The sequence below is a fragment of the Dendroctonus ponderosae genome, unplaced genomic scaffold (assembly GCF_020466585.1).
Source record: "Dendroctonus ponderosae isolate FM_Combo_2020 unplaced genomic scaffold, Dpon_F_20191213v2 Dpon_F_20191213_5, whole genome shotgun sequence".
Classification (NCBI taxonomy): domain Eukaryota; kingdom Metazoa; phylum Arthropoda; class Insecta; order Coleoptera; family Curculionidae; genus Dendroctonus; species Dendroctonus ponderosae.
The window spans coordinates 5,705,836-5,723,247 of record NW_026018715.1 but is presented as its reverse complement, the minus strand read 5'-3'; the positions used below and the strand labels follow the sequence as shown (position 1 = coordinate 5,723,247).

The following is a 17,412-nucleotide window of genomic DNA, read 5'->3' as shown; positions in this document are numbered from 1 at the left end:
GTTTGCTTGAACGCTTACACTGTTCTGATGAAAAAGGCCGTTCTTTAGTAGACAGCGGAAGGTTAAGTAAAATGGAGCAGCTCAATACACAACAACGAATTCTCATTGTGAAAAATATAAATTTTTTTGAAGTTTTGCAGCCACAGTTCGCAAAATGCGTACAATTATGGCCCATCGGAATGCTCCAACTGAAACCACTGTGAGAGAATTAATGAAGAAATTTCAGCAAACTGGGTCTGTTAATGAATTGACAACCGAAACACTCGTTCCTCCTGGTCGATAGACTGAAAATATCGCAGCAGTACGTGCAAATGTCGAGGAAAGCCCAACCACATCAATTCTACATAGAGCTCAAGAAATTGGTGTTTCCTCAACCACTATGCATCGAATTTTAACAAAAGATTTGAAGCTTCATTCATACAAAGTTGAATTGGTTTAAGAGCTAAAGCCGGAAGACCATGGGCAACGAAGAGCCTTTGTTGATTGGATTTCGGAACAACGACAATTGGACGGTGATTTTTCAACGAAAACAATCTTTAGTGGCGAGGCCTATTTTCATCTTGGTGGCTTCGTTAATCGACAAAATTGGAGCATTTGGGATTCCGAAAATCCACGAGTGATCGTTTAGAAATAGCTGCATCCAAAAAGAGTCACTGTTTGGTGTTCATCATAGATTAACTAAGTAGGTTTAATCTAATCATTTCTCTCGCCGTACCAAAAGTTTCCCATTCTAGTCTCTTCTTTGTGCAGTTTCCTACCTAATTTGGGATTAAAATCTCCAATTACTAGTGTGAGGCGAGTTTTGTGGTCTTCCACAGCCTTTGAGATATCAAGTGTACGCCCCGTACACTTGAATAATTTTAAGTGATCAACTCATTTTAAATATGACATGATCAACACGATCTGAGACTCCCTTAATAGTTTCGACGTGTTTGCTTATGACTTTGTTTATGATGAACACTACTCAAAAGTTACTCGCACTTCTCACTGGTGCTAATGTAACCTCGCACCTCTTTTTCAAGTGCGGAGACTTGCTCGTAGTGTTGATTGAAAGAGTATATACTCTTCAATCAACGCTCGTAGCCTTTTCGGTTTTCGGATTCTTCTTAACGGTGTCCACAAAGAGTTGTCACGGGAAGTTCGATTCCGTAGCTTTTCCGCCCAGGTAAAATTACTGTATGCGGAAATTTCACGCTGTATGTCTCGTGCAAGCTCTGCTGCTCTTATACCATCAGCAAATTGCCTGAATCGCTGCCAACGCTTCCTGATTTGATTAATCCAGAATTTCCTCAGGAAGGTTGTCCCGCCGCGGCCTATTCGGAACTTTTTTGGCTAGAGCTTGCTGTGCCCGTTGTATATTCCTTTGACAGATCTTTTACTGTTTATTCAGAATATGTTGATAATTTTTAAAACTTTTTTACACATTTATTTTTGCAACCTTAGACATTTTCTTCGGTTTTGTTTGAGTTTGTATATGGACGGTTTTCAACTCGTTTTATCGTGCGATATTGAAATATAAATTATCCAATGCTTTATCAGTAAAAACAGACATTATAAAAAAGCTTTGTTTATTATAAAATAGTACGGCATCAAACTTATAAAGCAAATCTGTTGTACTGATGTCTCGTATTAAATTTTTCGTCTCTCTGAATTGTGAATAAACTGTGATGGTGCCATTTGAAGACCCGATAAACTCAAATTGCAAGATACTAATAATAATTAATAAATCTTTTTACTTTAACCTAACATGTCTCGGGAGAATATTGTTTTGTTTTCCTACGGATTATATTTAATTGTATCATACACATAGTCTTGATGGGTCTTTTGTTTCTTTATCTTAATTATCTACTTTATCTATATTATTTTCTTTATTTATTATTTGACTTACACTATGAATACTTCGTTCGCCTCTGTGAAATCTTCTTCATTATTTTATAACGATCACAACTTTTTCCGATATTAATATTTTAAAAGTTTGTCAAGTTTAAATTTTAAGTAGACTTTTTGGACTGCACTTGAGAACGATATCAATAATGTATTTAACATGTTTGTCTTTTTACCGCATTCATTGACATAATAAAATAACAATTTGCAAATTCTGAGTTAACGAGCTAAATACACCGTTATGTGTGTAGATATATCTAGTATTAGGTTATCTTTATTACCTAACACTAATTGCTGGAGTTAAGAATTGTTTATGCATTTCTACAAACTCATCCCACCTGGCTAATTCTATCTAATCTAATAATATGTTTTAATCATATTCTTTGATGGTTTTTAATATTTTTCCTGTGATAATCATTTGAAATTATTACTGCCAATTTTGGTTTTACGAAAAGTTTGATAAGACACTCTCAAACGATTTCTTTACCGATTTATTCTGGGTTTTACGCAATTTTAATCGGCTTAAAAATTAGGCATATTTGGAAGATTCATTTACGTCAAATAAATAATTAACTAACGAGTTTTTAAATTTTAATTGGCTTCATTTGCAAGTCTTTTTCATTTGAAATTTGTAGATTCCTCATTTATAAAATTCGTGTTATGACGCTATCCAATTATTTATATTGAGCGGATAGCGACATTCATATTACTGTTGACTTATTAAAAGTTCTGGTATGTTTTTAGCATAACAAATTTCATATGAATATCTATATTTTACAGACAGTTTTAAGGATCAAATTTTTCTTTTCAAATTAATTAAGTAGCAGAATTTTTGGTGCTTTTCGTATTTGTTTGTTATTGACATTTATTTCCAATTCAAATCTCTTACTTATACGACTACAAATGAAACTAAAAAAAATTGCCGATTCAGCACGAGGATGTCAAATTATCAAGTTTTCACATGCTTTATTACAAGCATGCTTCCACCATAGAATTCAAGTCATGACTTTCTTATTTAAAATACTGAACTATACTAAAAATAATTATGATACCTTTAAAGCGACAGCATCCTAAAAATTTCTTAACGATTTGGTTTAGAGGTACAACGAAACCTATGTGGATGATGCATTGCAAATCATAGTTTATATGCGGAACTTTAATTATTCAACATTTTCCGTTATGGAATGGCTTCTTTGATAAAATTCAAGTAAACGGGTCTGAGTAGATGGATTGGGCTGCAAATTTACTTACCAACCTCAGCTTTCGTACACTGTCCAGTTCTCGGGACATAGCGATGGATGGCTTTTCCAAATAAATCAACAAAGTAGAGACTTTCGGTCTGGATATCCCAGTGTGGTCCTTCTCCTAATTCAATGACTGGAATGTCCGTAACCCGTTCCACTATAGGTGCCATTTTTGCGTAACTGACCTGCCGAAATTCGGATATTATATGCGATTTATAATTAAAATATATAATAAACAACACAATTACATTTTGGTAAATTCCGCAAGCAATTCTAGAAATTTAAAGCATTTCAACTTCTAGAGCCATTTGACTTAAATTCAAGTTTATTATCATTATGACACTTACCTTTCGGAATCTTCTATGCGACTTTACCATGGCGACTCCATTCTCCCTTTTTATAATACATTTGGTTTATTGGATTGTTTATTTGAATCTCAAAGTTTAACAACAGCTTTAGTATATGGTTTTAATCTCGTGCTAAGTCAACATATTAAAGCGAATTACCCAATTGAACTGTTTTCTTTAAATTGTCTTGCAGTAAAATACTCGCAGAGGCACCATTTCCTCTTAGTTCACCTAATTTCCCGGGCACGCGCTTCTGTTAAAAATAGTACAGGTTAAATCGATAGCGAAAGCAAATGGAATTTAGCTGCTTTTAGACTGCTTTGGATTTAAAACAGACAGTTTTCAAATTTTTTAAAGTTTTACATTATTGTACCTTAAAAGGAAATGAGCTGCTCATCGGGTTTTAATTAGATTATATTCGGGCAAATCTACAGAGTGTTCCAAATTTGTCGTTTTTCCGCTTGAAACTTTGCAGTGAATTGTATATGAATCACACCAAAAGTAGTAAACAACAAGTAAATATATTTGTTAAAAATAAAATAATAAATCGAGCAACAATGCTTCGATTTGCCTACAAGCAAAGTCTTGTTCTATAACAGTACATAAATATATGAATGTGTTTTTACCGTGCCCTGAATAATTCCTTAAATATTACTAATTTCCTGCATAATAATTCGCTATTTTCGATGTATTTTTAAAGTTCAACACTTTTGGGACTAAAAATATTATAGCTTTTCGAATTAAGAAAATATGTGATTTATGGATAGGAAGTAAGGGAAAGTATCGTAGTCAGGATATATTTATTTAACTCCTGGCTTAGTCCTGGCTGATTTTAACTTCGGAACTGAAACCAGATTTACGGAAAGATGCCAACCACACATTTTGAAAATATTTAGAAAGTTCATTTTCAGTCAGAAGGAGATTAGCATAAGCTAAAATACTTCATAATAAGAGACACAGCATGGTAGTTAAGTCTAGAACTAAAAGTCTAAAAGGGGAACTAACTGATAATATTCAGTTAAAGATTGAACTTACAGTTTGTGGTAAAAAATCTATTTGTGATACCTGAGATCATTGAGAAGAAGTTTTGATAGAAAAGTGTAATTTTAATAATTTGATCCCTCTTTTTCTATATGGCAACAAGGAAAAACTTAAGTAATGAGACCTGATTATGACTTGAATATAGCCGAAACGTTGGTTTAAGAATAACATTTCTTCGGAAAACCATTAATCGAATACCCCCCATGGTTTTTAATCTAAACGAATTAAAATTCAAAATTTGCTGCCTCAATGTGGTAGTAAACACGAATAACAATGATACCAACAACAAATAAACATAGAAATTACTTTATTAAATATTAGCATCAAATTATCATTTAATTGGAATTATGTAAGAATTACGAACAAAAAATTACATATATTTAAATCCACATTTCTAGCTACAGTATAAGATGAAAATCTATCAGTGTTCAGCCTCCAAAGATCAGAATGATGTAGTATTTTATCGAAATTTTCACATTAGCCGAATTCTTGTTTTTTCTTTCTCTAAACCTGTAAACATTTACATTATTTTAAGAAAAAATTATACCGATCTGTGAATGGTCCTCATTTTTACTCCTGTTAATATCAAAATATATAAAAGATTAAATCAAATTTTTCAGAATTTTCGGACGTATTAGTCCCTATTAGAGAGCAAAAGGTATAATTTCTAATGTTTTCAGTTTTGAAGTTACAAGTCTTCGAAATATCTTAACTGGAAGCCTCTTAGACCGAATAAGATTTTGGGTGCAATCGCATCTTCGCTTAATGCTATATTGTCATATAAACTAGAGATTTAAAACAATGTTTTATATGATTTTAACCCATAAAAAATAAAAATCGTTGGTGCTGGATTTTTTCTCCTCATTCCTTCATTTTCTTACAGCCAGATTCGTGATTTAATGGAAAATTTGAATTAGTACGAAATTCGATTTTACTACTTGCTCTATGTGCGGTGTAATTGCATGAGGTGAATATAAAAGATTATTAATGAAATCTAATTCACAGAAGACAATCCCATGAATATAAATGAAATGTTTGCGCACAATTATTCGAATTATAATTACAACACACTCAGGAAATTATTCCAAAAAGCACAAATGACGCAAGAGAGAAACAAAACAGTAAATGGGAGTGACATTAATTTTATTAAAATATTCAATAGTCTGCCAAACAGAGCTCCAAATATTAAGCAAAAGAAAATATTACAGCAATGTTAAATAATAAAAAAACAAGGTCAGGTTTAATTATTTTGGGGTACAATATAATACAATTCAAACAACAATTTTTGCCTGTTCAATACTTTCCTAATTGGTGTTCAGGTCTGGTCTGATATATTTTACATATCTCAACAACTCTTCACTGTCCTCACAAATAAATGGCCTTCTGCGGCTACAAACTTCGTCATGCCAATGAATCCCATCATTGTACCTGTTATTTAGTATCGCTAAGCAGTTCTCAGGTTTCCCTTTTAATGCAAACTCCCTTAAAAAATCATTAATCACTTTTTGTGAATTAACATTTCTTACCGCTTTTCTACCTGTTATCTGGTTGCTGGACCTCATTTCCTCCTGTAAAAGACCAATCGTTGGATTCTCTATCAGTCGTAGGGGCTAATTTCTGAAAAATGGCAGTCCAGAACCAACCATTAACCTCAACAGGCAATAAATCCGGTCGATCGCAACCCTAAAATACATTAGGTCAGTTCAATATGGTTGAGGCGGATTTATACTTTCAAACCCTTTGAGCAAAATTCTTCTCCCGCCGAAATAAATGGAATAAAATAGTTTGTAATAATTTATTTTGACTTTTTTTACATTTTGGATTTGCCATTTCATAAACACATTTGTGAATAAAGGACTTTGGAATATTATTATTGGAGTTATTGAAACTTAAAACTTATTTTATGAATTGTTTTTCGTTTGGAAAATTAGATTAATTACATTTTATTTTTGCTCTATCATACAACCTTTCATAATGCTTGATTGCCATTATCGGATGATTCGTCAGGGAAAAGTTTTAAAAACCCTACTTGAAATTTACTTTGATTGAACATACCTTGAAATCACACAACCTGCCTGAAGTCCAGATTTCCTCAATGTATTCATTTTTGATTTTGTCTTTAATCCAGTCGTTTTCTGCCTTTGTTTCCAAAGACACCGCGTCCATGCAACGCGTTCGGCAGAAGTTTCTCACTCCCAACCAGTCTTCATCATCAAGTTTTTCTGTTACTCAATCAGAGCTGTACATTTTCAATTAGGGAAAGAATATCAACTATACCTCTCCATTGGTAGAAGTAGTTCTGACCAAGGGGCGATGTTTCGTGAATAGTTCTCTGAGCGCACATTTCTGGTACTGGGCCTTCCAGACTTCTTCCATTTGGAAATTGTGCCAAAGCCTTTGCGGAAAACAGAAGAACTATAATTACAAACTGCATTTTCGCCTAATGAGTGCTCTACAATGTATCGAAGTTTTGGCTTTTATATTCACATTTCACTAATTCAATGATATTGAAAAAGAATGTAAATTGGTTCGTGTTAATAGGTTTGACATTATTAACAAATTTGCAGTAGGTAATTGCTCTATTGGAATTTTAAATATGTTCTATATTAAAGTAATTTTTAAAGCGTATCTATTGTTCAAAATTATTTAAATATGATAATGTTATTTAATATATTTGACACTGCACTGATCACGCACTATGAAACTACCGCAAAAGATGCAGAAAATCTTCAGACTGCCAGATGTCAGTAAAAATCAACGACAGTTAGAGTGTAAAATATTCCAAGGAGCTCATATAAATCGATCTAATTCTGAAATCAAAACTCATTTTTATTCTATTGCAAATAGGGGTTGTTTGCAATTACGAATTAAAATAGTTTCATATAAATGCAAAATATTCAACTTGAATGATGACTGGAAGATTACAAGTGCTTTTGAGTCTGAAGTTTTAGAAAAATCGCACATCTTGAAGTATAAAACTGTGGTCCGTATACACACTCTTGTTCTTTCATTTGGCATGTTAATATTTGCTCGTAAGTCGATGGCAACTTTCCAAATTAAGTGTTTTTGAAACGATGATAGTTCAACCATTTCGAAAATTTGCAATTTTTTTTATTTTACTGTCCATTCTACCTCTAATAATAATAATAATACTTTTACTTGTGCTTACTTGAGGTTGAGAATATAAGGTTGTCTTACCAAGAGTTGTTTCAGAATTGGCCTAATTCTTTTGTATTTTGTATATTTTCAGTAAAATTTTCTTTTAACCAAATGAAGCAAATGACATGGGTTTCTCACCTCGTTTCAAGTTAATTGTACAAATTAATCCAAAATAATGATATTGTGCTTCAAAATTGTTTTATAATGTGAGTAGATCACCTTTTGATAATCGGACAAATCGGATAAAGCAATATTTGCAGCATCAGCAAACAACATACAAACCTTTAAAGTCTACTCAATTTCTATAATTTCCTAAAAGAGTAAATTAACTTTTTGGGTTTCACTTTGTAATTTTAATTGTTTTTGGTTTTTTAGTCGTTTTGGTGGAAAGACTCTATTAACAAAAATATTTTTCTAAGCAGTGCCTATAATTTTCCTTTCAAAATGTTTATTTCTTCTCATTCTTCTAATGTCCCAAATGTTTCAATTTTGAAATAAATTGGGAAATTTTTATTTAAATTTTAAAATCGTAATGACCGGCAACGTTTTTCTACGGCTTTCCCGGAAAATCAGCTGACCGGTTCTTTAAACCCCTGATTTCTCCCAACTTGTACTCTTACTAAATTAACTCTTGTTACTCTTTCATTTTGGTCTAAATCTGCTTCATGAAACTTGTCTAATGATTTGTTTGTTTTGCGTATTAATTGTTATAAAACTTTCCATCGACATCTTCCAGCATCTTTCTGTCAAAATTTTCTAAGAAATTACTTTCTTTCTCAAGTTGTTCAAACAATGTTGCTGAAGGCTTATGACATCTTTAATTTTGACTCTTTTTCGGCGTTTGATAATGAAACCGGCTGAAGTTTGAATGCTTTTTTAATGTACTGCTGTTGCTTGTTCCAATAGAGATTTTATCCCTCGTGTTTTTATTCAAAATATTTAATTTAAGCAAAACCCATTTATTGACACGTAAGATGTCGCTGATACCAAAAAATGCTAACGGCAGCTAGTATATCGCGCACCTGAATCAATTTTTTATACCGAACTAATCCAGTTTAAGTAGTAGGTACTTAAGGGGCTTGAAGAGAAGCTTCGACAGGGAAGAAGAAGGAACATGCAGAGAAAGAGCTCTAATAAATGCAATCAAGGCGTAATAAGCAAATAATTGTTGCACAATTTATCTGTTTATGTTATCTGTCTTATTTAACGAAAAAAGTCAAGTTTCTCCAGTTCTACTTAATAACAAGTAAAATTTCTCTGCTACTCAAGTTATCCACATCATTTTTTCATTATTTTTTTCTAGCTAAGTAACACTATTTCGTAGTATAAAAATTTCGTTCTTCTTGTGCCATTAGATCAAACTGAATTGCAAACAAAAATGTAGCTCTCTATTTGCCTGACAACCCACAAACTCGCAACTTTCTAATATGATCTCAACATGTATCGTACAAATGATATCTGGGGCGGCTTCAAAAACCGAAACGTTCGTAATCTACTAGTGATATGGAATTTGAGCTTTAATTCACTGAAAACTCGATTTTTGTACAAAAATAACACATTTCAAAAATAAAAATTACTGTATTGTTAAGAGCTACTCAGCTTCCACTTTATCTATATCTGTATTCGGCAAAGAAAATAACAATGGCTAAAACTAAATCTCCTGAGACGCATGACGTAAATTTTAAGAAAGTTTATAAACACTGCGTAGTTCATTCAGTGAAACTGTATAAAGTTTTATTTTATTTATATTTTTCATTAGTAAATCATTTCCATTTTTAGTCTTGCTAATTAGTTGAAGACTCCTAAACTATACTTTCGGTACTTTTATTCCTAGTTCCTTTCTGCCAAAAAATCCAATGATTTATTAAAGAATTAATTAAATATGGTTGTAACATACCTTATCCGAATACATCCTCGTCTGAATACTCCGGTTACGTTTTCTAAAGACAACCTTAAATAGTACAAACAATATATTTACCTTAAGGTCTTATCAGTCTGCTTCGCTAATCAAGCTGATAATAAACTACATACACCTGATAACATAGCATTTTGTCATTATTGTATATTGTGTCGTGCAAGTTGTGTTCGTGAAGCCTTGAAGTAAGGGTGTGAAAAAATCTATCAAAATGGAAACAGAGAAGAATCTGGATTTTGGAATGCGGTGTATTAAGTACATGCTATGTGTTGCCAATCTAATGTTTGTGGTAAGGAGTTGTACTTGACTTTGTTAATTATTGTGTTCCATACTGATAAAGGTTATTTTTGTAAGACAATTCGAGGTGTATATTAGCTTGATTGCAATATATTTAGTGTAAATCATTCAAGTGGCTGATTACGTTTTAATCTACTATTATCTGATTCTAGAACAGGATATTTACTCTTTGTTCTGTTGGATTAATGTATTTAATTCGCTAGCTTAGCGTAGGATTTAAAAATAACTTTATTTCTCATTTGGAGTGCGCTGCTACTAAGAAGGCAAAAAATGGAAGCATTGAACTATGCCTAAGTCCAAGTTAAAACTGCTACTATTTTTCTGAGCTTGGCTAATGTAAAATACACAAATAAGTTTATCGAGCAGCTGTTAAAAGCTATAACTATTTATAAGTTATAAAATAGTCAACAAACATATAATTTTTGTAATCATTTTGTTTTAAGTCAGCCCATAATCTTTTTTGTAATCCTAAATTTCTTTTGAATACTCTTATTCTGCCTATGTTAACTTAATAAAATATGTCTGGTTTGTTCATTGAAATCTTCGAAGAATATTAATATATTTTAGAAAAGTTGTCATTACAGCTTCTTCGAGCGCAAATTGCAAAACTGCATCTTGCATTTAAAATTATATTTTTTAAAACTATTTCGTCAGACTATGCAAATCTGTTCTATAATTATATTTGACATGAGGCGAAAGCCAGCAAAATTCAGAAAAAGTACAAATGCGATTTAAACTAATCAGCTATCTCGAATTATTCTAAAAGTACAACTACCCTGATCTTCCAATCGTTTAAAAAATAAGCAGAGTAACTTGTAACCATTCGTGTCATGTCAACCTTTATTTCTTCTTTAGATATAAGATTTAATAATTTTAAACTTTGTAAGTTTTAATATTGATCTTTTCTTCTTTCTACACTCAAGCTTCCTCTGCAAATATTTTTCGCAAGATTTAAATTTATGGAATCGAGCAAGATTTTTTGTAATAAAATCAATAAAATTTTATAAAATGTATTAAACATTCGTCTTAGTTAAACGCAAATTCAGGAATTGAAATTGAGGACTTGCGACCCGTTTATTCCCTTCTATAGTTGCACTAAAGAGTTACGTTGCATGTAACCTGCTCGATTTTTATCAAATGCTTTATTTTATTTATATGTTACATATGGATTGAACCACGAAAGTGAATAATAATTTATTAAGTGATTATTAAGATTATTTAAATAAGATGTCACGAGTGATCTTAAGCACTAATCATTAAGATTAAGACCGAATACCAAGCAAAAACATGACGTTGAGTCTGCATATATTTTGTGCTGATTACATTCTATTGATATCCATCATTGCATCTCCCTCTAGTTGAAAATGCTACCGATTTCAAGCAAATGTTTACTGACGAATTAAAATAAAATAATACCTGTATTTTTCAATCTTATTAAACATATCTGATTTTTGCACTTCATTTAACAACAATTTAATCATTTCAGACGAACAGACGAACATACAACGCAATATCACAACTGTTGCGAATAATAAATTGATTAAAATATCTGATAAATCAACAGTTTTGGCGCTTATGAAATTTAGGAGCTTATTCATGTTGTCAACAGTTTTTCAGAATAATTTTAGAATTGGATGATCGTCTAGATTCCAAACGCAGCTCCCTTTGTAGGTCTCATATTATTTCCGATACTCAAATCCAAACATGTGGTCTAAATGGAAATATTTTAAAACTAACTGCTTTTAATCCACTATAAAAATCAGTACAGGTGGAATTTAAATTTGCTGCTCATTAATTTTATATTTCTCTTTCAGGTCATTTGAAGCAAAAACTTCAAATTGAGGTCAAAAAGATTTCTAGTGCTAAACATTAAAAACATTCTTATCGTACTTTTATCACATTGTATTAATAATGCTTTTAATCTCCAATGTTGATAGTCAAGTGGTAGCCATTTGTTTTATTGTTCTAAGTATCGCACAACGTAATAAATTAATTAATTTCGCACTAAAATCGATTGTTTAGAATATGCGGATTATTCAAATCGAATCAAATCGGCCACTCTGTTAACTTTTAATTAATACGAAAGCAGATTAAATTGGCATTAATCAAAAACAAAATATATTATTGATGAGTTGTTGATGTCACGGGCGATACTAAACGGTGTGTTTCAAAAATTGATGAAAAAGTTCCATCCGTTTGAAATGCACAGAAATACCAGAAGTCTATTTAAAGCGTTTGCTTGTTTAATGAAAAAGTGGATAAATGATTAATTAATAAAGGATGCAATGGTTTCTGGAAATTACGAAAGAACATTTCAGCTAATCAACCTCATATGAAGAACGTAATTTAAAATAGCAAGATCGAAACGTTAATATTCTGCCACTAAAAATAAACGTTCCGGGGTTCGGTCCCATTTAAGAAAACACAATTTCCCTGCAGTTTTAAGATTCTCATCCTAAATAAATGCTATAAAACACCAGTACCACGCTCATTTCTGTCTCATTCTGCCCTCGTTTGTATTTTACTTCTATAATTCATATAAGTTCAAGGAATTCTAAAAATGTTTTGTTGTCAATGGAATGATGGAAAAATTTGTTTGTATTCAGCCGCAAAACAAGCAACTAAACATTTCAGAGTGCATTACTTGAATAAAGTCTTCTTTTTGTTTATGCTTACGGTTCAGAAGAGCGTGTGTCTTCCTACCAAATAGTATACAGATTATGTATTTATATAAAACGCACAAGCCACTATATTTTGCAGAAAACGGTGTCAATCTAAAACCTCAGCTTTATTAAGTTATAAACTGAGAACTAAATGCAAAAAAAACATCTGAAACTATTCAGTTTAAGGGTATGTTGAATTATTTTCATTGAATTACAGATCGTTGGATTGCTGCTTATATGCATCGGTTACACCATCAAAACCATTTATCTAAACTTCGATGAATTTATGGAAACTTATTACTACAACCCCTCGACCCTGGCAATTGTTATTGGATTCTTCATTTTCATTGTAGCTTTGTTTGGTTGCATTGGTGCTTTGAAGGAAAGCACATTTTTGGTGAATAGCGTATGTAACACCCCAATAAAATTTTCGCTTGTTGTAATAATATTGTTTTTCTCAGTATGCGTTTTTCCTGACAATTATCTTTATTTTACAATTGTCGGTCAGCATTGCTGCGTATGCGATGAGATCCAACATTGAAAATTCTGTACATAGTAACATGCTTCAAGCCATGAAATACTATGACGTGAGTTACAATGCTTTCACATGGAATTCTACTCAATACAACGTAAGTATGCAGCTTAAAATTTAGCAATCCAGTAAGCAGCGGCTTTACATTATATGAAAATATTATAAATATATGAATTACTTCCAGCTTCAATGCTGTGGAATCTACAGTTACGGCGAGTGGTCATTATACTCTAATCGATCAGGATTTGCGCTTACCTCAATTGTAAAAGACAAACATACCACCCTCTACGTCCCGACTACATGCTGCATGAACGAACAATGTTCTTATGACTCCCTGTTCAAAGATGGATGCCTCAATCGTCTAGTGTATGTTGTTTCCCAATGTGCTCTTCTTCTTGGCGTTGGTGCTCTTTGCGTAGCATTTATTCAGGTGAGATAATAAAGTATATTGAAAAAATCTTCTATAAGCTAGATCGCTTTTAGTTGTATAAGGGAGTAAAGTACTTCTTGGTTTAATTTTAAAAATTTTAGTGTGAGCATTACATTTCATGTATCAAACACGATCTGGGCAAACATTTATCTGGGCAAAGATCAGTACAAACAACATAGCAACAAAAAACAATATTCAAATAAATGAGCGCAAATCGACTCTCCAATAAAATTGAAACTATGATTGTCTGAAAATTTTATTGATTAAATTGAACACTCTAAATAGCACCATTAATATAAACATATTTTATCCCAAAGCTGATTTCGGAAAAACTTGTATGTTGAAGTCTACGAATTTAACTCGATGCTCTGAAAAAATCCAAATTACATATTTGTAAGGACTTTTTAATGTGATTAATAAGAGCGTCTTACAAATTTGTTTCCCCCCGTAAAATTACAGCAAAAGTAATCGTTCTTTCATCAAGGATATATTTATTGTTTCTTTGAGTACTCATCTCGATCGGTTTTTGAGAGGACTGCATTTAGCAAACGATATGCTTTGATAATAGCAGACGTAAAACATGCAAGCATTCTGCATGTAGAATGCTTGGTGTATTTTGATATTATCAGAACAAATAACACTTAAGGAAGGGAAATAATGTAGGAAATTTATATAGTAGCAATTTGAAGTACATTTTTCGAACAGGTTGAATGATGTGTTTTTAAATTCTCACTAAATCGACACTGTGCATATGGGAATTCGTAACTTTCGACTCAGGCATTTTAGTTCCATGATCTGAGAACACCATTGTTCCAAACTGTTGATCTAAACTTTGACTATTTTCAAATGGCACAGTATGAATTCTAGTAACTCTGTATTAACACAGTTATAACAGGCAGATTAAAGGTGTGCAAATCAAAATAAGAACTAAAATAGAATACGAAATGGAAAACTTCCAAAATTAGGAATAATAAGGTAGATATCATAACAAGTTATCGACGTTGGATAACGAAGTGGACAACGGACAGTGGCAAGATAATGTTTTGCTTAAGCGTGCAGGCAAATTAGGTAAATATTCCAAAATTGTCGAAGTTGTGGCGAAGTTTTCAAAACTTTCGAAACATCCAGCTTTGAATGCCAAACTAGGACAGAAAGTTTTGAAGAAAGTGCAGAATGCCAATCGTTTGCAAACTTGATAACGCTGTATATAGAACCAGTTTAGCTATTTTGAACGTCACCATTCGAAAGAAGACACAGCAAGAAGATTAAACACAATCAATATGAAAATCTGGTCATATTTGTAGGATATTTTCAGTAACAAATGGAATGTATTTACAAACTGTTGTCGTCAGCATTTTGATCAAATAATTTTTGCTTTTATTCCAATCAAATATTTCTCAGATTTGTACGTTGTTACAGGGCCTTCCAGTTTTTGATAGCTAGGCTTCAAAAGACAACTAAACTTAAAATGAATACATAAAGTTTATATAAACAAGGGTTTTGTAACCGTTAGTGCTCGAGATGATAGAGATTCAATTCATTTTTTAAATACATGATTTCCGTTTGTGAATCAGTAAATGACAATTACAGCTGGATAAAAAGCAGACTTAGTTCTACTAAAATCTTGTAGAAACGCTCTCAATCTCGCCAACAATGTTTTAGGCTTTCGTGACAAATGATGAAAAAAAAACGTTTTTTTTTTGTGCGTTTACGACTTCGTGGAACATAATTTCTTCTTGATGTTTCGCATGCTCGACGTGGATTGATCAACGTAGGTAGCAACATCAGGAAGAAGTTCCTATACAGAATGGCTGAAGCGCTTCAATTTCAAACTATGCTCGCAAAATAATCTTTGGGTTCTCAAATTGGCGAACAAATAAAAAATAAAAATGCTTGCGTCTGCGTAAAGTTCTTAATCGAAATTTCCTTTTTCGTTTTTATCAAGGTGATATACAAGGTAAAAATTCTGCAAACGTGGACTCATTAGGAAATAAAAAAAATAAAATTTGCGGTTGAGAAAGATTGTCTAGATACCTTTTATTTTTTATACTACTTTTTTTGAAAATTAACTATTCGTTGGCGTGGGCATATGAATGGATTCAATGGAATATCCATGTATTTCATGTTATATTGATGAAGATGTCGAAACACCGCAGGAAAATACTCAATCATTTTATTAAGATACATTTTAAACCGTGATATAATTGCAGCAACAAACCGATTTTAAACTTTAGTACAAGAAATCTATCTAAATCTTACTGAAAAAGTAAATGTTTAGCGCTGATCACTGACGTAGGTTCCTTCGTACTTCATACACTTTTTCCAATAAAACAAAATTGATAAATACATTCGAAACATAATGACCGAATAACAAAACTATTCTGCTTAAGAAAGTTTCCGAAACGTCTTGAACTACTGAAAGAATGACACTTTTCTGCAGAACTCGAAAGCAAATGGCAATAGCGAATAACGCTTTTTGGTTAAGCTGAGCGATTTTGTACAGTTTTTGGTTCTGGAAAAGTTAATCTTAGGCCATTTGCATGTTTTCAACTAGCTCTTTAGTTCGTTGAAGGATTTCAGTAGATAACCCATTTACCGCTTACTATGTGGACATTTTTAAGTTTCATTTTGAAAATTTTTGAATCGCCAAACAACAATTTTTTCAAGTTGATCAGACTGTCAGGATTATTCTGACCACTAAATGTTTGATTGTTCTTGAATTCATTCAGCAGATTCTCATTACTGTTTTTGCTTGCCCTAAGACATTAATTTTTCATTCAAATCTTAAAGAATTGCGGTTCAGTCTACATTAGGCCAACACTAGAACTACGAAACACAAGAGAATCTGCAGATTGGGACAGTCGGCAAAATCATTTGTGGAGAAGCTCGCATTGATGGAAATTCTTCATAAATTCTCGTCAAAAAAGCAGATGCCTTGTGACATATCACTTGTTCCCAAGAGTTACGAGGGAAGCCCTTTCAACAGAAGGGAATAATTTAAAGCGACCAGAGCTTTTACCATACAAACTGTCTACTATACAAACCACACCAACATGAAAATGCTTGCAAATTTCGGAATATTCTTCAGTACAATATCAGCCCCAAACATCCATTGTATTTAATTACATTTTTCTTTAAATTAATTCTAATTAGTTCTCATAAATACCTGTATTTTTTTGCATTAGGTACTAGGTATCGTGTTTGCCTCGATGCTGGCTAAATCCATCAGAAAGGTTAAAACTCAGAGACTGGTGGAGAGAGAGGAAAGAAGGCGCAACTTCTACGATCAAGTGGTTAAGAACCAGGAGGCAAAACCCAAGACTCCTATGCTGTATACCCCCAAGGATTCCGAAGCCTAATTGCTGGTAAAAGTCCACAAAAAAAATAAAAAAATAAATTTTGATTTAATAACATAACACTCTTTAATTACTCTATCAAAAATTCTTTAAGTATAACCTACTTACTTATTATGTGCTAGATAATTGATTGCAGCCATGCTATTGTCAATATATATGTGATAGTAAGGTATAGGGAAAAGACCAAATCTGATTTACAGTTTACTGTAAATAGCAAGATTAGGAAAGTGCTTTCGTGCAATTCTTTCAACGTTTTACAGTTTTCGTATTTTTGTCTTCATAAAATGTATATTTCTGTTTCATTGTAACAGTAACGTTTGATAATAAAGTTGTGAAATACTTGAGATGTCTGAACACCTAACCTAGAGTATTAATTAATTAATTGTGTTAATTTATCAAGACACATTCTAACATTTTCCTTGCTCTAGAACTACCTATTTCAAATTTTACCTTCCTTCCCATATTTTATTTCAACTTCTTCCGCTTCTATATCGGATAAATATTTACCAGCTGAATCTCTATATTCTTCAATGAAACTAGGGAA

General features: G+C 32.2%; 3 protein-coding genes across 7 annotated transcripts in view; 1 reads left to right on the top strand and 2 right to left on the bottom strand.

The window, feature by feature from the left end:
* LOC109546579 (regucalcin) overlaps positions 1-3,789 on the bottom strand; it is a 7,403-nt gene extending 3,614 nt beyond the window's left edge. Inside the window, exons 1-2 of one of the 3 annotated variants that reach the window (XM_048666404.1) lie at positions 3,476-3,789; positions 3,136-3,313 (exon numbers count right to left, since the gene is read on the bottom strand). In XM_048666404.1, the coding sequence (XP_048522361.1) occupies positions 3,136-3,313; positions 3,476-3,505 (208 nt within the window). In that variant the 5' untranslated portion in view covers positions 3,506-3,789. The other 2 variants (XM_048666403.1, XM_048666405.1) reach the window with 2 other exon arrangements.
* LOC109546712 (CD63 antigen) overlaps positions 1-17,209 on the top strand; it is a 22,215-nt gene extending 5,006 nt beyond the window's left edge. Inside the window, exons 1-5 of one of the 2 annotated variants that reach the window (XM_019917789.2) lie at positions 9,704-9,879; positions 12,768-12,956; positions 13,012-13,179; positions 13,267-13,512; positions 16,698-17,209. In XM_019917789.2, the coding sequence (XP_019773348.1) occupies positions 9,802-9,879; positions 12,768-12,956; positions 13,012-13,179; positions 13,267-13,512; positions 16,698-16,871 (855 nt within the window). In that variant the 5' untranslated portion in view covers positions 9,704-9,801 and the 3' untranslated portion in view covers positions 16,872-17,209. Of the gene's footprint in view, positions 1-9,703; positions 9,880-12,767; positions 12,957-13,011; positions 13,180-13,266; positions 13,513-16,697 lie in introns of those variants that run through there. The other variant, XM_048666408.1, reaches the window with a different exon arrangement.
* Positions 5,643-9,627, bottom strand: LOC109546723. 2 transcript variants are annotated; one of them, XM_048666412.1, is made up of 5 exons: positions 9,573-9,627; positions 6,794-6,911; positions 6,572-6,738; positions 6,054-6,199; positions 5,643-5,998 (listed from the first exon to the last, which is right to left on the bottom strand). In XM_048666412.1, exons 1-5 carry the CDS (start codon positions 9,585-9,587, stop codon positions 5,821-5,823), a joined length of 624 nt encoding a protein of 207 aa, XP_048522369.1. In that variant the 5' UTR covers positions 9,588-9,627; the 3' UTR covers positions 5,643-5,820. The 2 variants fall into 2 exon arrangements, with proteins under 2 accessions (XP_048522369.1, XP_048522368.1); XM_048666411.1 differs by lacking the exon at positions 9,573-9,627 and having other exon boundaries at positions 6,794-7,091.
* Positions 17,210-17,412: the final 203 nt, after the last annotated feature.

What these genes read in the sequence shown, in the direction of transcription:
- LOC109546723 (XM_048666411.1), bottom strand. Translation starts at nt 6,950, where the DNA reads ATGCAGTTTGTAATTATAGTTCTTCTGTTTTCCGCAAAGGCTTTGGCA. An exon ending in CTACTTCTACCAATGGAGAG is followed by an intron (nt 6,739 to 6,793) that starts GTATAGTTGATA and finishes ATTGAGTAACAG; the next exon opens with AAAAACTTGATGATGAAGAC. An exon ending in GCAGGTTGTGTGATTTCAAG is followed by an intron (nt 6,200 to 6,571) that starts GTATGTTCAATC and finishes AATGTATTTTAG; the next exon opens with GGTTGCGATCGACCGGATTT.